Below are 20,653 nucleotides of genomic sequence, written 5' to 3' on the forward strand. Positions count from 1 at the left end.
AATCGTGGCCCTCACGCTTGGACGATCACACGAAGCTGCGTTCCAAAGGCACAGTGCGGGTCGCCATTTAAGCGCCTACTCTCCACATCACCAGTCCTGCGTGCGTGTGTACGTGAGAATGCGTGTGCGCGCGCCCCTGCATGTGCACGTGTGTAAGTCCGCAAGTGTGTGCACGAGTGCGTGTGTGTGTGTGTGCACCGTCTTGTAGCGATTAGCGCGTTGCGCTTAAGAAGCCTGCAAAACGAGTTCAATACCCGCTCACGGCTAACACCAGTGACGATTATCTGAACTAGTCCAGGGCCTCCACTTTGTTGACTCGGCTTCAAATGAGTACCTGTTGTGTAAACATCACCACTTGGGGAGACAAAGCCGGCCGGGCGTGGTGTTGGCCACCCACCCTATCTTCTGTGCCGGCCTTCATAGGTGCACGCTAACAGCACTTGCCCAACAGCCTGTTAAAGGCTATACGGGGGATCTTTGTCTTCTTGTGCACATGCACCTGCGTGTCTTTGTGTGCACGTGTGTGTTCTTGTGACGAGAACAGTGGCATAGCAGTTAGCGAGCTATGATCCCAGCAACTATGTCCAATTTTTGGTCATGCAATCCACCAATAGTGACTTGTGTTTGAACCAGATCTGGGCTTCTTCTAAGTGGACTCAAATCTTGGTGCCATATTTGGCCTTTTCTGATTAGCATGGTTGGTTATGTATGGTGCGAAAGAAGTTCAACATCCATACATTCATACGTCTCTTGCGCTGGCCTTAATAGGCGCTTGCTAACGTTTCTAAATGGGATCTTTCTCCCGTGGATGTGCACACGAGCAGCGCTACACGTGCCGCACGCGTGTCGCTCGCTACCCGCGATTACCCAGCGGTACCGGCCGACATGGCGGCTCGGGGCGTCGATCGCGGCTCCCGCAGCGCTCGCTCCTTCGCTGGCCCCGGCTTCCCACCGGGAGAGACGCGCACGACACCCGAAACCACGGCGGGGGAGGACGAGCGGTGCCGTGTCAACCCTGCCGCGTCGCGCGCTTCTGCGGACTCTCTCTCTCCCGCTCCACGCCGGGCCGCCCTTCCCTCATCGCGCGACTCCCATTTTGTTTGTTCCCGCAAAGGACGTCTGCGACGGCGGAGAGTCGGCGCTGCCGAGAAGTGGCGGGAGAGCAAGAGAGAGAGAGAGAGACGGAGGGGTTCTCGCGTGGCGGCGCGACCGTGAACGGCTCGGAGACGCGCGCGACGCTTGGAGACACGCCGCGTCTGGCGCTTCGTCAAACATGCCCGGTGTGCGATAGAATGAGCGCACGTGCGTGCGTTCAGTTGTAGCGATTATCGCACCGCGCTATGAACCCGTTGAGCCCGAGTTCGATTTCTGCTCACAGTCACCGTTGGTGACGAATGTCTGAACTGGCCCTCGGCCACCCCTAGATCAGCTCAGCCTTAAAATGACTACCTCGTCTAGTGTGTAAACAGCAGCGCTGGGGTGAAAAAGGCGTTCCGGCGTAGTGGTGTCGGCCGCCGATCCACTTGTGCACCGTGTAGGCCTTCATAGGCGCTTGCTCACAGCACTTGCCCCAACAACCTGTGCAGGATAAACGGGGGACCTTTGTATTCGTGTGCACCTGCGTGTTTGTGTGTAAAACGGTGACATCTTACTCGTCGTTCAATGCCGGTGGCATGAATGGATCATTTTTTTGGGCATTAAACTTGTAAAAGTTGAATTTGCCTTTTGAGCACCGCATCTGGCATGCACGCTACATTAACAGACATCTATATACCCGTGTGTGTGTTTTTGGCGTTCGTCCGTTTGGGAGGAGGATCTCTTTCGGGGGCCCGCTGCTTGCGCCTCCATTGTCGGACGCCTCTCTAGCAGGATATGAGACTTTTGGGCGATCCAACGAGCTCTTTACGCACGCAACTTTCAAGGGGGGTAAACAACCGTTCAACCTAATTGACAAATCTGTTTTTTTTTCTCTCCGTTATAATAACTGGAGTTTGAGCAGGTGCGGGTTGTGGGGTGGAGTAGGGGAGGGGGGGGGGACGATGGGGGTCAACTGGAGGGAGGCAGCTTAGAGAGGTGGGGGGGGGTGGAAGGGAGGGCTTCTCGTGACCTCAACAAGAGAGTGCTTTGTGCCGCCGTAATTGTGATCGCTTAGTTCCATTTCAGCTGCAATAAAAAAATATATACACACGTCACTTGATGCGCACAATTAATACACTTCCACGGAAGATGCTCTCGCGTTTCTCGCTGTGTGGCATGCGCGGTAGTATCTATAGAGCGCGCATTCCAATTATCGTAAGAATATTTAGTGTGGTTTAAACCCTGGGATATGAGGTCCATTGTCTGATTAAAATTTTAAATCCAATTTAGCCATTGTAACGCCATGGCAAAAAACCTTAATGGAGTAATAATTTAGACAGGATAAACATTCTGCTTCCACTTTCAAATCCACAATTTCCTCCAATTACCGAGGCAGATGACAGGGAAGCTTTGGAACGGTAAAATGGGGTGTCTGTGCCACAACGCTGCCGTGCTTTTTTCCCGTGCGCCGGATCCACGCGTCTCCACGAGGCCGCGGCTGCCATCCTCGCACGAGATACATCAGAAGGCGCTTGGGCACAATTTGTCACGGGAGTAGTTTATCTGCGCTGAGAAGCATCCTCGACTTTTCTTTTCGGCGCACAAGAACTGCGTAATTGGCACGCATACATTGTCCCCTTCATTTCAATAAATGGCGTAATTCTAAACGTGTTCGCGCGTGTGCCAAAGTCGCGGTTCGTATTGATTTTTGGCAAATTTAACGTAATTAAATGCAGACTTTGCAATCTAAAAAAGTATCTGTGGTACGAGAAAATATCGCTCGTTAGCGATGTGCATTCCCATGGAACGACATGTCAACTTCCATTCCATTGCTAACCCATCACTTTTAATGCCTTTAATTTGCGTATTATTCAACAGAGGGAGGCCCTGCCTCACATTGCAGTTGAAGTTAAACATCTTAGGTGGCCTTAAACGCCGAGCCTGGCTGAGAGAGGGAGGTCTTCTAATTGCTGCCTTTGTCCCCGGAGACTTAACTCTCCCACACAGGTGCTCGGAGCCATTACTCACCGGCTCCCATCTGTGCCCCTGCCGGCGGTGCAGCGCTGCGTGTCCACCGCCGCATGTCTCTGGCGTCGTGGATGCGCTCGCTTGTTGCGGTGGCAGCAGTAGCGCTTGGATGGTTCCTACGAGCGCCGTGCTCCGAAGGGGCGGAACGATCTTCGTCCGTCTGCGGCTATTGCGCACGCTCCGAGGTGTATTGACCCGGGCGTTGCTTTTTTTTAATATTATAGAAGTACATTGTGCCTCGTTTTCTGGCGGCTGTGTGGGTACGCTCGCGCCTCCAATTGGCACACTTGGCTACGTGCGGTGCGAAAGAAGTTCAACATATGCGCACAGACACACAGACACACACGTAACGAGAGCCTGTGATAGGAAAGTCTGTGCCATCTTTACCGTGGCTTGTGTCCTCGTGTTGGATTGTTGGTGGGATTGGGACAAACCGTACGAGTAATTTAAATTCCACCCGCATTTGCGAAGGAAGTCGGCGGTGAACGTCTCCTCAGCTCTATTAATCCGAGCGTTTTTTTTTTGGCTGGCCACTGCCGATCCCTGAAAAAATCCTGACCCAGGCGCGTTTGTAGCTGGCCTTTTCCTTGCCGCCCACTGCGCACTCTTCCACGAAATGGTAAGTAATATCACAAAGAAAGTTAAATTGCTGGAACACTGAGCCACTTCATGTATAAATTGAGACCCATTACAAGTGACATTTAGCCAGACTGCATTGAGGAGGAGGAGGTAAAAATTACATGAACGAAAGCAACGGGCATTTATTGTCCAATTGTGAGACGTTGTGGTCCGCACCGTTTTGAAGTTACGGAACAAACTCCTCCTGGTTGCGAGTTTAGCACGAGATTGTGTCTTAGTTCGACTGAGTGCGTCCACACAAGTAGTCTGTTAAAGAGGCATTTTTGTGTTGATGTATGTTCAGGTCAGTGTTAAATGCCATTGTTAGCATCAAGTGAAGTACAGTATATCAATAACCTTTTTGTTATTCTCTCCTTTAACAAAAAATCAATTTGCAAAAGAATTCTAAAAATGTAAAGTGTTTTCCCCCGCCCTCACTTTAAGTGTGAGAGAAAAAGGTTGCGTGAAATGAGGTGTAATACTCCATTGATTTATATTCTGCAGTGGTGTGAGGCACTCGGGACGAGGAGATGGGTTTATATTTAATACGAGTAGAGTAGGCACAGCTCCCTCTCTCTGGGCAAACAATTCCCTCATTTTTGGAAGTAAGGAGTTGCTTGGGCCTGTTGTATTATTTCATTAAAGCTGTGACTTTGGTAAACAACATTTCGGCTGTGTAAGTGGAAGCTTCACGTAATTTGTTTGCCCAAACAATGGCGACTGCAAACGATTAGCGTCAATAATATTCTCCCTGACAAAAGTTATTTACCTACGAGAGTCACGATATCCAGTTTCTGTCAGGTAAATCGGTGCCATTGTTTGAGACAAAAAGTTTGAGGGGCACCCCCCCGGGCACCCCCCCCACCCCCCCAGCGATATCCTGCCCGAAACCATGAAACCCGAGCAAAACAAACACCGCAAAAAGGCCAATCACAAAGGCTGCCCGCCAAACGCAGCCAACGCCTCACCTCCACTCCTTCGCTGCGCTTTTGCGCCGCGAAGGCTCCTCGCGGCACCGTGCAAGCACACCGGGACATCGCCCAGCATTGGTGGCTTTTTTTAAATTTGTTTTCTCTCTTTTTCTTTTCATTTAAGGCGATGCGCTGGCGATTAATCTCACTCGCGCGGCAGTCTTACGCAACCGTATCACTGCTATTAGCGTTTTGGGAAGGCCCTTCATTTGTTGTGATTATTTTGGATGAATTATACATGAGATTGATTAAAATGTTCTCTTATTAATATGCTTCCTCATTGTTAATATTTTAATTCATTTTCTTGAAAGCCACCACCGCCGCTACCCAATTTTTTTCCCCTCCTCGTCATGAAACCGGTTATTTGTGGCGTCGTTTGAATAGCCAGAGTAGTGGAACTTTTGTGCTCAGAATTTCACACATCTGTTCTAATATTTTTTTTGTTGCACTTCATGCAGATGTGGTGCAAGCGAAATCCGGTAGGATCCAACATTCTTGGCGAAGACTTCCTCAAACACCGCGATGCGTCCTCTTATGTTGGAGTTTGCGTAACTGTTGTGTCTGGGCCGTGTAAAATTGTCAGAGCGCACTGTTTGGATGGAGGTCCGCAAGGGCTGCGGCCATGCGTCCGAAACTCTTCGTTAATCTCTGTGTACCAGCGCTTGCCAGAAAAGCATCCTTCCACGGCCCCCAATTAAAATCCCAGATGTCTAGAGGATGCTTGCGAGTGCAAGGATCAAATCAAGGATGCTGCTGAGCGATCAGGGCAGAGGGCGGCGGGGGGGCGGGCACAAATGTCGGGAAGGGAAATAGAACAGTGGTGGAAACTTTTTGAGAGAGAATGGGAGGGTAGAGGTAATGAGAAAGTTGTGTGCGGCCTGCAAGCGATCCCTCAGTGGGGTCTCATGTGGGCAATAAATGGCTTCCCGGGAAAAATCTCTGGGCTCCGTGCACCTGCAAGGCTGTTTATGTCTCGCTGGGCCCGAGAAACACACTGACCCCCTTTGTTTTAGTCTTAATTATCTGCACATATCGCCTCCTCCTTTATACAACGGCATGGCAATTTGTTGCTGGAATTAATGAAGCCTGTTAATAAGCTAAACACATTTGAATAAAGCACGCTTCGCTTGGCCTTCTCTCGGTTTGCCCTCCGGAAACAATAATTATTTAATAATAATTATAAAAAAATAATGATTTCCTAAAACTGCCACAACATGTTTGGCACCAAACCTGTATTTACTGGACCCTGGCCAGCAACTGTACTCCCTTAGGGTTGCACATTAAAGTCTTCTTAGGTGAGAGAACGAGTTTGCTGTTAAAACAGAAACCCCCAAAACATGAAACAAAAATGTAGCCTTCACAATGACAATTCGACCTTCGCGTAATCAATGGCTTCTCAGTGCGGGTTGTTACGCCGACGCGATGCGTCCGAGGTCCGCGCGTGTTTTTTTTTTAAAGTTCTGGAGCCACGGACGGCGGCGACGGTGTTGCCTCCGCGTGGGAAGTTTGCGTTGCCGGCCCCGCGTGCTTCGGGCACTGTACTCATAATAAGCTGCGGGCTAATTGTGACAAGTGCTCTTTGGCCCCACCGCACACAAAACGTCGATAAATATTTAATAAGTTTGGCGCGTAATGAGTACTCCGCGTTTACAGAGCCGAGGCGCCAGCCCTCTGGCTCATTAGCGTAAACACTTTGATAACCAATTTGCATACATATAGATAGAGTGCGGGAGAATAACACAGCACGTAAACACTTGTAAGTGCGCGTGCAAAGTGCACATTCGCGCGAGCGTTTACCCGATTTACCCGCAGCTCGACGCTGAGCACGTGCCCACGATATGCCAGCGTGCCAACATGGCCCTGACCCTTTTTCTTAATTGGACAACCCCAAAAATGCACCCGTGGGCAAAGCCACGGGCAGGAGGCATGCAACTGAAGTATCTGTTTATTAAATGAGGCGCGCCGTGATTAACGTACGACACCTGCGCTAGTCCCAGTTCGCTGCTGCTGCTGCTTTGGCGAACGCTCAAACGGTGGACGGCGTCTGCGGGGGGGGAACCCGCTCGTGGTCATTGTAGCACCATGCAACTCCTCCATCTCCTCCTCCTCCTCCAACTCCTCCTGAATTGCGGAATCGCCCCCCCCCACCGCGATACCTCGCGCGCGGTGCGGAGTGTGCGCCCGCGCGCATTCCGCCCGTCGGCACAGGGGGTGCCCCCTTCAAATAAGCAGATGGGGCCAGAGCCAAAAGGCCATTCCGGCAAGTCGGATATATTAATACTACGCCAGACACCCCCTCGCTAAGTATAGACCGTGCCGTATTGAATGAGCGCCGTATTCTGATATTATGTTTTCACTAACAAAGTGGCGGTAGAACTAATAATAAAAGGCTATATATTAAAATCTGAATGCGGTGCATAGGGTTGGAGCCCATTACGGAAAACTGTATATAAGCAGCACCACATGCGCCATTAGAACAGCCATTCAATTACATTAAAGCTACATCCAGGAGGTCTTCATGAGGGCCTGTTGGCTGAAATATTGGCGGACATGTGTGTTTTTATTTAAATGTTTGCCTTTAATATCGTTGTGCTTTCATGAACTACAAACACTAACCAAAGCAGAAAGAATGCATGCGCGTGTGAGTGCTCGTACACGATTGTTGTTGCTGGCTCGTGTTTACATAGTTTTTTTTTACTGCCTCTTCCATTTTACATTTACCAGCATTTCCAGTGTTTACCCATTGGTGCAAACGGATAGCAGTTAATCCCCACTCTTAGTCCAAAGCCAAAGGATGAAGCGAAATAAGTTCAACACACGTACGCACGTACGGGCAACGTAGAATCGCTCTTCTTCTTGCGGAAGTACGCATCAGAGTTTCATTGCACCAGGCGTGACTGGACACAAAACGCCTGCGTGAGTGACCGTGTCAAGGGAGGTGATGGCCCCCATCTGGGTTGACCTCCACCTGGGTTGACCCCACCTGGGTTGACCGCCACCTGGGTTGACCCCACCTCCACAGGGAGAGGGACCTAGTGCGTCTGATTGAACAAGTTCTGCTCCTGAGCACATTCCCACGATGGTGACCAGTCTCGCCGTCGGATACCCGCTGTTGACTCCCTGCCAAGTGATTAATCGTTCTTTAATAACCCCCTGTGGGGTGATAGGCTCGCTTTGAGTTGACTTATCTGTCACGGCACAACTTTTTAATTTTGGCAGGTAAGCCCCACTGAGTTACATAGCTATTTTTCAGAAGTGACCTGGCCACAAATGTTCGCCCAACGAAGTGGCTTATCATGTGGAAATGCTTAGCATGCGGAAATTTATTGCAGCCAAATACTCTAAACGCATGTTGATTCTTAATGTGAAGAGAAAAACCCGAGGTCCCGGAGAAAAATCCACGTGGCTACGGGGAGAACATGCACACTTCAAATATACAGCAGGCGTCAGGGTCTGGATCGAACCCACGACCTCGTGCATACCAGGCGAGGTAGTGAACATCTCGCCACCATGGCGCCCTATATATATAGATTGAAAACAGACTTGCGTGAAACACACATTTCTTAGTGCACAGGGCAGTGATAGTAGGAAGCCTGAGATTATAATCCATTAGGCAGGTTTGGGTGCTTCTGTTATATTAAAGCAAAAACATTTTTGGCTCAGTCTTATTTTCAGCAAACATTGAGTAGTTCTCGACACATTACAAACCCTCCTGGCCACACGCTGCGGTGACCTCTCGTATCGGGGTCTTGGGAACTTCACTGAACAGAGCCAGGGCAAGTCAGTGGTCCAGGCTGGCTTGGAGTCATCCTGCCAAAACGTGGCCGTGTAATGAGGCTTAGAGGAGGGACTAAGATGACCTTCGTGTAGGCCTCGCCACAGCACGGTCCTGAGATGGGTAGACGGGCAGAAATGAGAATGCTTCACGGGCGCAGCCAGCATTTGGAACATTCAGAATAGAAGTTAAACGTTGTTATTAGTGTTGACATTAAGGTCTCGTAATGTTTGGGTGTAGCTCAAGGTCTGCGTGTTTGAGTTGTATTTGCTACCAACAGTTCGTCATATTAACTGTCACTCATTTTGAGTTCATAATGTTTTACTCCCCACCCTCTTTTGTCTTTTCGTGTCCTCACGTATGCATATGTGTGCGTGCGTCTGCGTGTGTGTGCGTGTGTGCGTGCGTGTGCGTGCGTGTGCGTGCATATGTGTGCGTGTGTGTGCGTCTGCATGTGTGTGGGTGTGTGTGTGTGTGTGTGCACGTGCTTGTATGTGGGATCACGGCCGACATCAGCGGCGAATGTCTGAACCGGTCCTGGGGCTCCCCTGGGTCGCATCGGCCACAAATGAGTACCTGGCGCAATGTATAAACTTCGGCATTGGGGAGACAAAGGTGGCCGGGCGTGGTAGTGGCCACCCAACCCCTCACGCACCGTAGGAAGGCTATAGTCTACTTACTACTGCACATCTGTGAAAAAGAGCTTTGTAGCTCATCGGATATCTCCAGGCTAAATCAAGGTGTTGATTCTATATGGCGGATGTTTGTTTTTAGAATCCATTTACAAGTGCATCTCTTTGTGTGAGTGTATTACAAATGGACATGTGCTGGCATCCATTCGTATGGCCACATGTGCGACTGTTCATCCTTGTACCGGTGCTTGCGTGTCTGTGCCCCTGCGTTTACATGTTCAACGGTGGTGCAATGGTTAGCGCTCTGCGCTACAAACCCAGCCAACCTGTGTTCGCTTCTCAGCCATGGGCAATATCATTGGTGGCTATCTGAACCGGTCATGGGCCATCACTTTGGTCGACTCAGTATTAAATCATTAGTTATTTTTTGTACAAGCTTTAATAGCAGCATGGCGGTGGGGGTGGAGCGGTAGTGTAGCCGTTAGCGTGCTGTGCTACAAACCCGGCGACCCGAGTTCAGAATCTTTGTTTAGATTGGTGGAATCCGATGAGCTATGAAGCTCTTTTTTGCAAAAATGCCCAGTATGGGCAGTTCGATTCCTGCTCACAGCCAACACCAATGACGATTATCTGAACTGGTCCTGGGCCTCCCCTAGATTGACTCGGCCTCCAGTGAGTACCTGGTGCGGTGTGTGTTAACATTGCCACTGTGGAGACAAAGGCGACCGGGCGTGGTGCTGGCCACCCAATCCCTCGTGCCCAATTCCGGCCTTCGCAGGTGCTCGCTAACAGCACTTGCCCCAACAGTCTGTTAAAGCTATACGTGGGGGGGGGGATCTTTGTCTTTGTCTCTTGCAGTTCCTGCAGCAGCAGGACGCGGCTGTGCGTCCAGAGGCGCGCTCCTACCACTGCACGCTGTGCGACTACGGCACGCGCTCGCGCCTCAACCTGCTGCAGCACGCGCGCTCCCTCAAGCATCAGCACAACGAGGGGCTCCGCCGCATGCACCTCACCGCCCAGCAGCAGCAGCAGGCGGCGGCGGCGGTGGAGGCGTCCGATCGCAGCGCGAGCAGGGAGCGAGCTTTTGCCCAGTTCTTTGTGGTGCGCGAAGCTCCGGCGAGCGAGAGTGGTGAGTGTCCGTCCGCGCGCTGCCCTCCCCGGCTGCTCCGTCGTGAACTCACGGCTCCTGCGTTGCTGTGCGTGTTTGTGCGTGCGTGTGTGTATGTGCTCGCTAAAGTCAATTGCCCCGACAGTCTGTTAAGGCTTTGCAGGAGTTCTTTATCTTTGTGTATGTGGGGAGCGGTAGAGTAGTGGTTAACGCACGGCACTACGAACCCGGTGAGCCGAGTTCGATTCCCGCTCATGGCCAACACCAGTGACGATTATCTGAACTGCTCCTAGGCCTCTCCTAGGTCGATTCAGGCTCAAATGAGTACCCGGTGCGATGTGTAAACATCACCACTTGGGAGACAAAAGCGGCCGGGGCGTGGTGCTAGCCACCCCAACCCCTCGTGTGCCGTGCTGGCCTTCATAGGCGCTCGCTAACAGCACTTGCCCCGACAGTCTGTCATGGCTACACAGGAGGGGGGAGGGGGGTGTTTGTCTTTGTGTGTTTTTCATTGGTTTGTATGTGTGTGTTTGTATGTATGCAACGTGGGAAATGTTGGTGTGATGGTTAAGTGGACTGCTACGGTCGTGGTCTCAGTTCGTGGCCACACACAACACGAGTGGCTATTGGTGGCTGATCCTGGTCGAGACCGAGAGTTAAACCCACAATATTTACAATTTGAAAACGATGATTTGCTGGTGATTGCAACCAGCTTCATCAGGCGGTTTGTTAATACCACATTTATAATTAAGCGATCTAGCCCAAAATAAACTTTATTATGGATGACATTGGTCGCGAAAGCCTACGTGTTTAACTGTTTTTGCTCTGGCAGTCATAGGCGATGTAATAACATCGTTACATTTGAATACATATCACCATCACACCTACCAAAGCTACACGGGCCACAAGCAAATTGCTGTCCCTGACAATTCAACCCTTTATTGCCATAAATATTACCTGCAAACTTTTACACCCGCGGATTTCTCAGTTTCATGGATAGACATTGGGACGCAGGCCTCATCTCCACGTTTGTGTTTGTGTTCGTTATGCAGACCCGCCATGTGAGTTTGTGCACTACAAGCCCGCGTGTGTGTACGACTGCGTCCGTGTATGGTGCACGTGATGTGTTTTTATATTTAGCCGTGTTTGAATTGTGTGTACGTGCATATGTATGTTGAACTTTTTTCGCATCGTACGCAGCCAACCGTGCGAATCGGAGGTGTGAATTGTGTATTCATTATTTCCCTTGTGCACAGTGGCATTACGTAAAAAAAGCAAAAAAACTTTGGGAGCAGATTTTTTAAGTACACACACGGCCTCTTTCATTACCACTGCTGTGATAGAAGAGCTAAATAACGAGCACGATACCTTTTGGGCTCTCGCCCCTTTTCAGGGTGGCAGTGATCGCTACATGTTCTGTTGTTGTAAATCAAAGCAATCCATTAACATCACGACACTTCATCAATAGAAGGGGGCTTTTAAAAAGAAGCCAAAGAGTTGAGCCGGCCTCCGTATTCACAAACAAAGACAAAGACCCCCCGTATAGCCTTAACAGACTGTTGGGGCAAGTGCTGTTAGCGAGCACCTATGAAGGCCGGCACGTCACACGAGGGGGTGGGTGGCCAGCACCACGCCCGACCGCTTTGTCTCCCCAGTGGCGATGTTTTACACACCGCACCGGGTACTGAATTGAGGCTGAGTCGACCTAGGGGAGGCCCAGGGCCGGTTCAGATAATCGTCACTGGTGTTGGCCGTGAGCAGGAATCGAACCCGGGTCGCGGGGTTCGTAGCGCACACCAATGGGGCGATCCGCGTCGGTTTGCGCGAAAGCGCTCGGTTTTGTGCCGCGTGTTTACGATGAAGCTTTCCCCCACCGACGCCTCGTTGTTTTGCATCGCCGTTGGCTCTTTGGCGCACGTCGTGACTAAAATAGACGGGCTCATCAAAATGGACAACCGACCAAATGGGGAGGACGGCGCGCACGCACGTGTGCGCCGCGAGAACGTATTTCCGTGGGCAGATCGCGATCTCGCATTTTTATCGCGAGCACAGGTGCGCAGCAGCGGCGGCGGCACGGCTCTCGGGCTTTGTGCGGCGGAGTCCCGACTGTAATCCCTCTCACGTGCCGACAAGGTGACGGATGACAGCCGATACACCCCCCCCCCCCGCGCCAAGTGTACAGAGCGATGCGCCGCAAACGGCTTCTGCGCCCGAGGAGCAGGTCGCACAGAACTTAATGGGAGGACAAGGAGGACGGCAATAGCAGCAGCGGCAAGAGGGTGAGCGCAATGTCGAGCACTTAGCTTGTCAGGTGCGCCTCTGTAATAATCATCATCATCAGTCATGGTCAATCCACTGCTGGATGAAGGTCTCCCCCGAGCTTCAACCACGATCCTCCGATGTCATGATCCTCCTAGCGCACGCACGTGAACTGATTTTATTTGCTCCTCCTCCTCCTCTGTGTGCTCCTCCGATTGCGTTCCGTTCCTTGACCGCCACTCCGTTACTAGTCTTCACCATTGGCCGTGATCCTCTCTGGCTGTGGCGTGTCCCTGCCCAAGCCCCCCCCCCCCCACTTCTCTGGACAGTTTGAACAATGCAATATCTACGGTATATGTACAGTAGGCAGTAGTGTTCTCATTCCATGTGCAGAGCCGTCCCCGAGGGTTACACGGGGAATCGGGGCGACTGCCCCGGGCCCCTCGCTTTGGGGGGCCGCCCCGCGCTTCGATGTCACAGTGTCAGATGTAACACCGCTGGTTTAGTTTGAAGGTGTTGGGGGGGGGGGATCCGCACCCCCCTATGGCCAGCCCTATCCGCGTGTTCCCTGCTTGTCTCTCAATGTAAGGCCGAGAATGTATTAGTTTTATCGTCTATATATATATAGGCTTATTGGAGGGATCGGTGGAGGAATGGGTAGAGCACTGTGCTATTAACCCGGTATCCCGACTTAGGTTCTTGCCAACGGCTAACATCAGTGGCGAGTTGTGTCTGAACTGCTGCTGAAAAACGCCGCCTTCCCCAACCTGCACTGACCAAAACAAATCCCCGGAATCTAAAATGGTGTGGGGGGGGCATTCATCCAGCAGTGGACTGGCAAAGGGCTGTAAATTATTGTTATTATTAATTATTATTTATAGGTAGAAATCATATTTAATCAATATCTGTATCTCACTCCTAATCTTACTAGCTCTAGATATATTTTTTTAATTGAGAGATGGATTATTTTTATGCTGGATTTAATTAGAAATACGCCTTTATCTCCTCGCACATTTGACGAACCTTTGACCCGGAGAGATTTGGCACATGCTGCGTAGGTGGCTTCAATGAGAGGCTCCGCTGCACACATGGACACCACGGCTCTTCCATAAAATCCCCGCGGAAAGGTGGAGATGCATAAAATATTGGAGCTGCGGTGGCTAGGAGATGTTAACTACCTCGCCTTGTATACAGGAGGTTGTGGGTTCGATCCCGACCCTGACGCCTGCTGCTGTATATTTGGAGTTTGCATGTTTTCCGTGTAGCCGCGTAGATTTTTCTCCGGGTCCTCCAGTTTTTCCCTCCACATTTATAAACACATGCTCTGAGCATTTGGCTGCTATACATTTCTACATGATAGGCCACTTCGTTGAGCTATCATTTGTGACAGGACATCTCAATACTTCAATATTTGGCAGCCAGATGAAATGAGGATTTTTTTGGCACATTTTTTGTTAATGCATCATTAACTGGAAGAAATTAATTTACAAATCAGCCAATGTTAAAGATCCAAAAAGCTGGAATAACACATTACGAGCTCCTTTCGCAAATGTGTGTTCACTTGTTAGGTTTTTTTTTACATTTAAAAGTCACTTAATATTCACGGTATGCTAAAAAAAATGACACGACCATAAATATTAAGTGGCACATTGACATGGACCCCAGATACTGTATTAGTTAAGACACGATACAATGTCATACCACAGACCTCGTAACACGCCGTGTGACTGTATCGGGTTGTCATAATAAGTGGGGCACCAGTCACTTCGGCTTGTGTGGTGATAACTCAATACCAGTCCACGGGGGACTAACACTTTAAATATCACTTTCATAGAAATGCACTCCTTGGCACTCGAAATAAAAAAAACAACAGGCGAGTTGCCGCCGAAAATCACTCGGCAGTCGCAACGGCCTCCGTTTGCCATCCGCGACCGTGGGCACGTAAGCGAGAAGGTGCCCATGCGGAGGAATCGCCCTCCCGCCGCACGGGACCACTCGCGCCGCACGGGACCACTCGCGCGCCACTCATTAGCGGCGCCTTCTAAGCCACCCGCATTGGCACCGCAGCCAGGTGCAAGAGCTGTCCCGTAATGGGTACTCGGCGGCGCCCACGGTACGACGAGCCTGAGTGCAGAGGCCAAATTCCAGTAGGAAAAACCCACGAGCGGCCAGAGCGCGCGTGGAGCATTGTTTACACCTGCAGGGCCCTCGGCGGTGCTTGTGAGCCTATACAGGCGCCGCTGATTAGCCGTGACATGCTGCCCTATTTGGAGGGGGGGGGGGTGTACGTAGCGCTGCTGATCCACCCCCGCAGTGCTCGCTGCTCCCTTGCGCACAGGGGAGTGCACTCTCGGAGTGCACCTTGCGTCGGTGTGCAAGTGGCTGTGGCCGTGTGTGTGCGGGGGAGCGCTGGTTTCGGTGGCCAACACGCACCGCACTATGAACCTGGTCATCTGAATTTGATTCCTAACGTCAGCGGTGAGTGATGTTTGAACTTGTCGTCAGGTGCGTTGTGTGAACACACCGAGGTGACAAAAGCAGCCGGGCCGTGGTGCTGCTTACACAACTCCCCCGTGTAGTACCGTGTAGGCCTTAATAGGCGCTCGCTAATAGCACTTGCCCAAACGGTCTGCTAATGGCTGGAGGGGGGGGGGGGGGCCTTTGTCTCGATGCGTGTGCTGGCGAGCGGAGAGCAGTGGCGTAGCGCTTTCACACCGCAGTCCAATCCCTGCTGGCTTGGGTTTGATTTCTGATCCTATAGAAGAGTGAGAATCTCAACGTGCCTCCACCAGGTCACCTCGGTGCTGTCAGCGAGTATCCGGGGCAGTGTCAACACACGCAGTGGTGGAGACGAAGGCAGCTGGCTGGGTGCGTTACCGATCGCGCTACGTGCCATAGCCAGCCTGAGGCAGCTCTTGTGCGGCCACCTCTGCTGAGTGGTTTACAGGGTGGACAGTTGATGGCAGCACTGCATTGGGGTTAATCCATTGGCAAGTGTTATCCCCTCGTGCGTGTCGTTGTTCTCCGGGTACTCCGGTTTCCTCCAATGTGCCCACTCACTAATGAAATTGACCAAACATCCGAAATGCAGGACCCTCTTGAAACACACACAGCCTTGAGACTCGGCAAGTCTTTCCTGTCTAAACAAATTGTAGTTTGGTAATGTCACATAGGTAAAATAAAGTAAATGAAAACAACTAAATTAAATCACGACGTTTTGAAGGCAACACAAAATTGCTGTATCAATTTTGCTGTGACGGTTTCCACCTGAAGACGAAAGCTTGTGCTTACCTACATGACTTAACCGAAAAAACCAAAGAGTATGAATCCTTGCAGTCACGAAAGCTTCAAATCTAGAACAAATTGTAGTTGTTGTTTTATTAACATTATGCAACTTTCCCGACACTGAGTCAAATTGGGCCACTTTTTTTGTCGTCTGCGTGCGGGTGTGTGTTGCACTTGCCATTGCTTGTGCGCGTATGTGAAATGAGGTTTTAATGATCCAAGTTATAACGTTTCCCTCGGAAAGCATGAACATCGTTCTAGGCACAATGCGTACGTGCTGAGAAGGATATTTGAGATTTCCTGGCGAATGCACATTTGTCCCCTCAAATTATCGTTCATCTTGTCAATTAATCGCGTAATATGCGCCATGAATGTGTTCTTTGTAATGCAACACGTTTGAAAAAAAAAATTGGGTAATTGTATTTGGTGCTAATTATAACAAATTGCCAAGTCTTGGATGCAATTTGTAAATTATAACTTTTTGAATGCGGAGAGTGTGCACGCTGCTTTGTGTGCCGTCTGTTCGCTGGGGTTTTGTATTTTGTGGGGGCTTGGTAGAGCCGTGGCGGAGACGCAGCGGTGAATTCAGCTCGCGAGCAACGCGCTGGGTGCAACGTTGCATCATCGCACGATCGTGAGAGATGGTTTCCAGCTTGGAGAGGCCATCGTCGTACAGCAGTGGGTCAATTATGGCCGATGATGATGATAACGACTTTATTTATTTTGTCATTTAAGCTATTCGGCCCTTCTAGAACAATCACTTTAATTTACATTGTTTATTCACTCGCTCGCAACCAGATATATTTAGAGATCCACCTGCTCTTGGGTCGACCAAATCCTTCAACGCGCAAACTCCTCTCGTGTAGCCTCATCGGGGATGTGTGACCACAGGGCCTTGCCAGGTGCTGTAGGTGTGGGCCCGCGAGGACGGCCAGGAGATGACAGCGTTGAGTGTCTCCTCGTTCGTGCGGATTTTATCCGGGGTTCTCTGCTTTTTTCCCACATGAAGTCAAACGCTCAGTAATAGAGAGCATTGGCCAAGCGTCCCATTGCAGCACCCTCATAAAAATAAGTCTGAGGCTCAGTGCGGGTAAATATTTTACTTTACTTTTATTATTATTTGGCATGTTTGCGTGCTGCAGTTCGCATGTTCTCCCCGTGGTCGCGTGGATTTTTCTCCAGTTTTTCGCTCCACATTTAGAAACGTGTTTCGAGTACTGTGTTCGGCTGCATGACATTTCCACGTGATAATCCACTTTCTTGAGCTGTCAGTTGTGGCCAGGTCGTTTCTAAAAAAGAGCTACGTAGCTCAGTGGGCCTAACCCGGTAAAATAAAAAGTTTCATTTTTTGTATAGTTTAGTATTATTTTGTGGATACATTCTGTGTTTAGTATTTATGCTCCGGACGGCTCCTGTGGAATTTAATTTGGCTGCAGATAGTGTTTCATAGATAATACTTTGGGCAAAGCAGGAAAATTTTAATAATAATGTAGAACACATTATATTGGGTAGGCCTGTTTAGTTTTGACCATTTTGCTTATTTCAAATTGCAGCTTTGGCTTATGCAGACGTGTTCAGCATTCATCTAAACATAAATGCATTTTTGTTAAATTGGAATGAGCATCAGGCTCCTTGCCTTTAATTCTATAGCAAATATTGGTAGGTGTTATACACGAGCTCGTGTTTTAATGGGTAGCATATGAATATGTCTGTAATACATACGAAGGTGAAATTCATGGTAAACTGCAAGGGCTGTTCACGAGCGCCTGTTGAGGTCAGGATGATTCAGAAGAAAGAATTGCACGCGAAAGCCAGCTCCAGTTGCTCGGCCACCTTTGTCTGCTCAGCCCACTTGCAGATTATCAGCACGTTTGGCCTCATTTGTTGTCGGTGGCGTCGACCTCGCCGCAAAAACCTCGGGCGCGATTTGGTATCCGCGGCCAAGAACGACCGGGAATGGAATGGGGAATAGAACGGTGGGGGGGGGGGAGGGATTCGATGTCGTTGCAGCGCCGCGTGGCTGGCGACCGTGCACACTGCTGCCCACGAGCTGCGCGCGCGACGCCGCATTCAAAAGCAACTTCGGCTCCGTTCGACCACACGGCCACGGAGCTCGTCTGAGACGTGACTCGGTGCTCACGCCTGGTGACTAAGCCGCGAGCAGCGTTGCTCCTTAATGCGTTGTGCGTTCAACGGGTTGCATCGTCTGCTTTTGAGAGGATATTAAGTCCACCGTTCTGAGCCACATTATTTCCTTTTGGACTCTTGAGCGCAAATCTGAAGCACGCTTCGGTGTGTGCGACTATATTCCACCTGGCGCTGCATAAACTTGGCGAGAATATAATTATGGTCGCAGCTCGGGTCATCTGGTATGCACTCGTATAAAAGCATATGAAGGGGTAAGTGGAACCAAATGTTAAATCCCTTTAGCAGCGGTAAGGGGTTTACTCTTTGTTCCACGGATCTATTCATACACTGGTGATAGTAATGCAGCGATACCTTTCCATTTCAGATTAGCAGCAGTTAAATCAATAGGTTCTGGAAAAACGAGGCACTCTTGACAACAGCAGAAACGGAACATTCCCAGTCGTTTTCGCAGCGCTTTGTTATTGAACACCGAGCTGGGGTGTTCATGTCGGCTAGGACAATGGGAGGCAAGCGGTCAGGCAGGGCTGGCTTGGGCTGCTTTGCTCACTAATTGCAGCTCTGTGAAGATTGCACAGATTGGATATTCCAGGCATGCACACTTGGACCGAACCCCGAAAGTCAGTGTGCTACTCAACTAAGCAGTGGCCTGCACTCAGTGAGTGTTGTCCTCAACACATGAGCCCGTAGTGGAAATTCCACATTTGCTACGCTGGAGTTATTCTCTCTAATATGCAAGCCACGTTATGATTCCAGCTAAGTGTTAGTTATTTTATTGACCCCAGAGAAATGATGGGTTAAGTTTGACCCCTCCCCCCCCCACCCCAAGTACGGCGTAAAGTATCAATCAACCTTCCGATTGTGAGTTGAGTTCAAATCGTACTGCGTGTGAATATTTAATTTGCGTTTGGCAGCTCGTGGCGATTCACGCGCTGGCCGTCGAGGTGTTTCCTCCTCTATTTTTTTCAAGCGGTAATTTATTCAGCGGCCTCTTTTTTTTTGTTGTCGCCCGCCAAGCGCGTTGGGAAGCGATCGCGCGATGGCCACGAGGCCCCCGTGGCGCTGGGAGGTTCGTCGAAGGAGGCCGAGCGGTGGAACCAAATGGGTCGTTCGCCTTTTGGCGTCGTCCTCTGGTCTAACACTGTTTGAGACTATGCTCTAAACAATGCTGTCTCTGGTGTGGAGTAATCAGTTTCAAAGACAATGCATCATCATACACTACCAGAGCATGTGTTTTTTTGCATGTTCACCACAAGTATGTGTGGCTAATGCAGACACGATTCCTTGCAAAAGTTTCAGTTTGGTGTTTTAACATCTTAACGCAAACTGTTTTATTTCCATGAAGGGTCAAACCGATTCTTCTATTTTGATACTGGCAAGGGGGAGGTCCCACGATGACAACGCTCAACATTGGGACCTCCCATGTTTATCAGCCGCCGCCTTTTGATCTGGCATTACTGACAGGGTTCGCCAGAGAAGGTTTATTAAGCTCCCCTGGCCAAGTCTTTAGGGGCCACGTTATTGCAACACCCAACTCCTCTCGCACCGATAACAGTACAGCACGTGTGTGTTTAGTGCGACGTGATACGTGGCGCAATGATTCACGCACAGCCGGCGACTTTGATTCGAGTCCCCACCGTGCCCGTCAATACGGCAAGGCAAGTTGCATCTGAACCTGCTGCGAGCCTCAAGCAGGTCACCTCAGGCTTAAATTAATAGTTGGGGCAGTGTGTAAACATCAGCTCTGGGGAGGCGTTGGTAGCCAGGTGCTGTGTTGTCTGCAGGTGCTTGCTAAGAGCTCTTGTACCTGCGATCGTTATGGCGAAATGGGGGCGGAATCTTTTGTGGTACATTGTCAGTTGTTGAATGGCATTGTGCAAACAACTTCATAATATTAAATAATTATTGAATAAAGGATACTTTGTCAAAAATAGTGTTTACTGAGGTAGCATTAACACGTAGGCTTTCGCGACCAATATCATCCATAATCCAGGTTTTTTTTTTTGGGTTAGATCGCGTCAATATAAATGTGTCGTTAAACTCGCCACCACTCGAAACAGCCAATTAGTAAGGTTTGTCACGTCAACAGATTGTAAATGTTGTGGATTTGCTCTCCAACACACCGGTGGGCTGTACTAGTAAAGAATTGGCACGTTTTGTTGACGTGACAACCCTTACTAACTTGGCTGTCGGGTGGTGGCGGGTTTTAACGACACATTTGGATATTTACGCCATCTAACCCAAAAAAACCCCTAAATTATGGATAAGGTAGTATTATTAATTCACAATATGCATGCTCTTATTTCATAAATTACAAAGCAAATAAATTTTGTTAAACACGACAAATGATTAAATTGAGACTGCGTAAATAATTATTTTAACTGAAAGACGTATTCAATGTAGAGGATTTACATAGGATGAGCTGCTTAGAATCTTAATAATCTTAATGTAGGCTATGTAAAACTCTACACACAAACTAAGTTTGCCCACTTGAGGGCACATACGTCTTGGGTCTTGTCTCCTCCTGCGCGGTCCCTTCCTACAACTTCTATTACTACTATTTTTATCTTCTATTACTACTATTTTTATCTTCTATTACTATTTTTACTATTATTAATACTATTTTAATATTTACTAGGTGGGACCCACTGAGCTGTATAGCTCTTTCTCAGAAGCGACCTGGCTATCACAAATGTCAGCTCAATGAAGTGGCTTATCGTGTGGAAATTTAAAGCAGCCAAATGCTCTGAGCGTA

General features: G+C 49.6%; 1 protein-coding gene across 7 annotated transcripts in view; it reads left to right on the forward strand.

Moving 5' to 3' along the window:
* The window catches only part of LOC116944082 (zinc finger homeobox protein 3-like), a 462,441-nt gene that overhangs the window by 340,711 nt on the left and 101,077 nt on the right, over positions 1-20,653 (forward strand). For all 7 annotated transcript variants that reach the window (XM_076068327.1, XM_032957495.2, XM_032957494.2 and 4 more), the window contains one exon: positions 9,960-10,230. In XM_076068327.1, the coding sequence (XP_075924442.1) occupies positions 9,960-10,230 (271 nt within the window). The remainder of the gene's footprint in view (positions 1-9,959; positions 10,231-20,653) is intronic.

Source organism: Petromyzon marinus, chromosome 20, assembly GCF_048934315.1.
Source record: "Petromyzon marinus isolate PM22_M1 ecotype Great Lakes invasive population chromosome 20, UKy_Petmar_22M1.pri1.0, whole genome shotgun sequence".
NCBI lineage: Eukaryota > Metazoa > Chordata > Hyperoartia > Petromyzontiformes > Petromyzontidae > Petromyzon > Petromyzon marinus.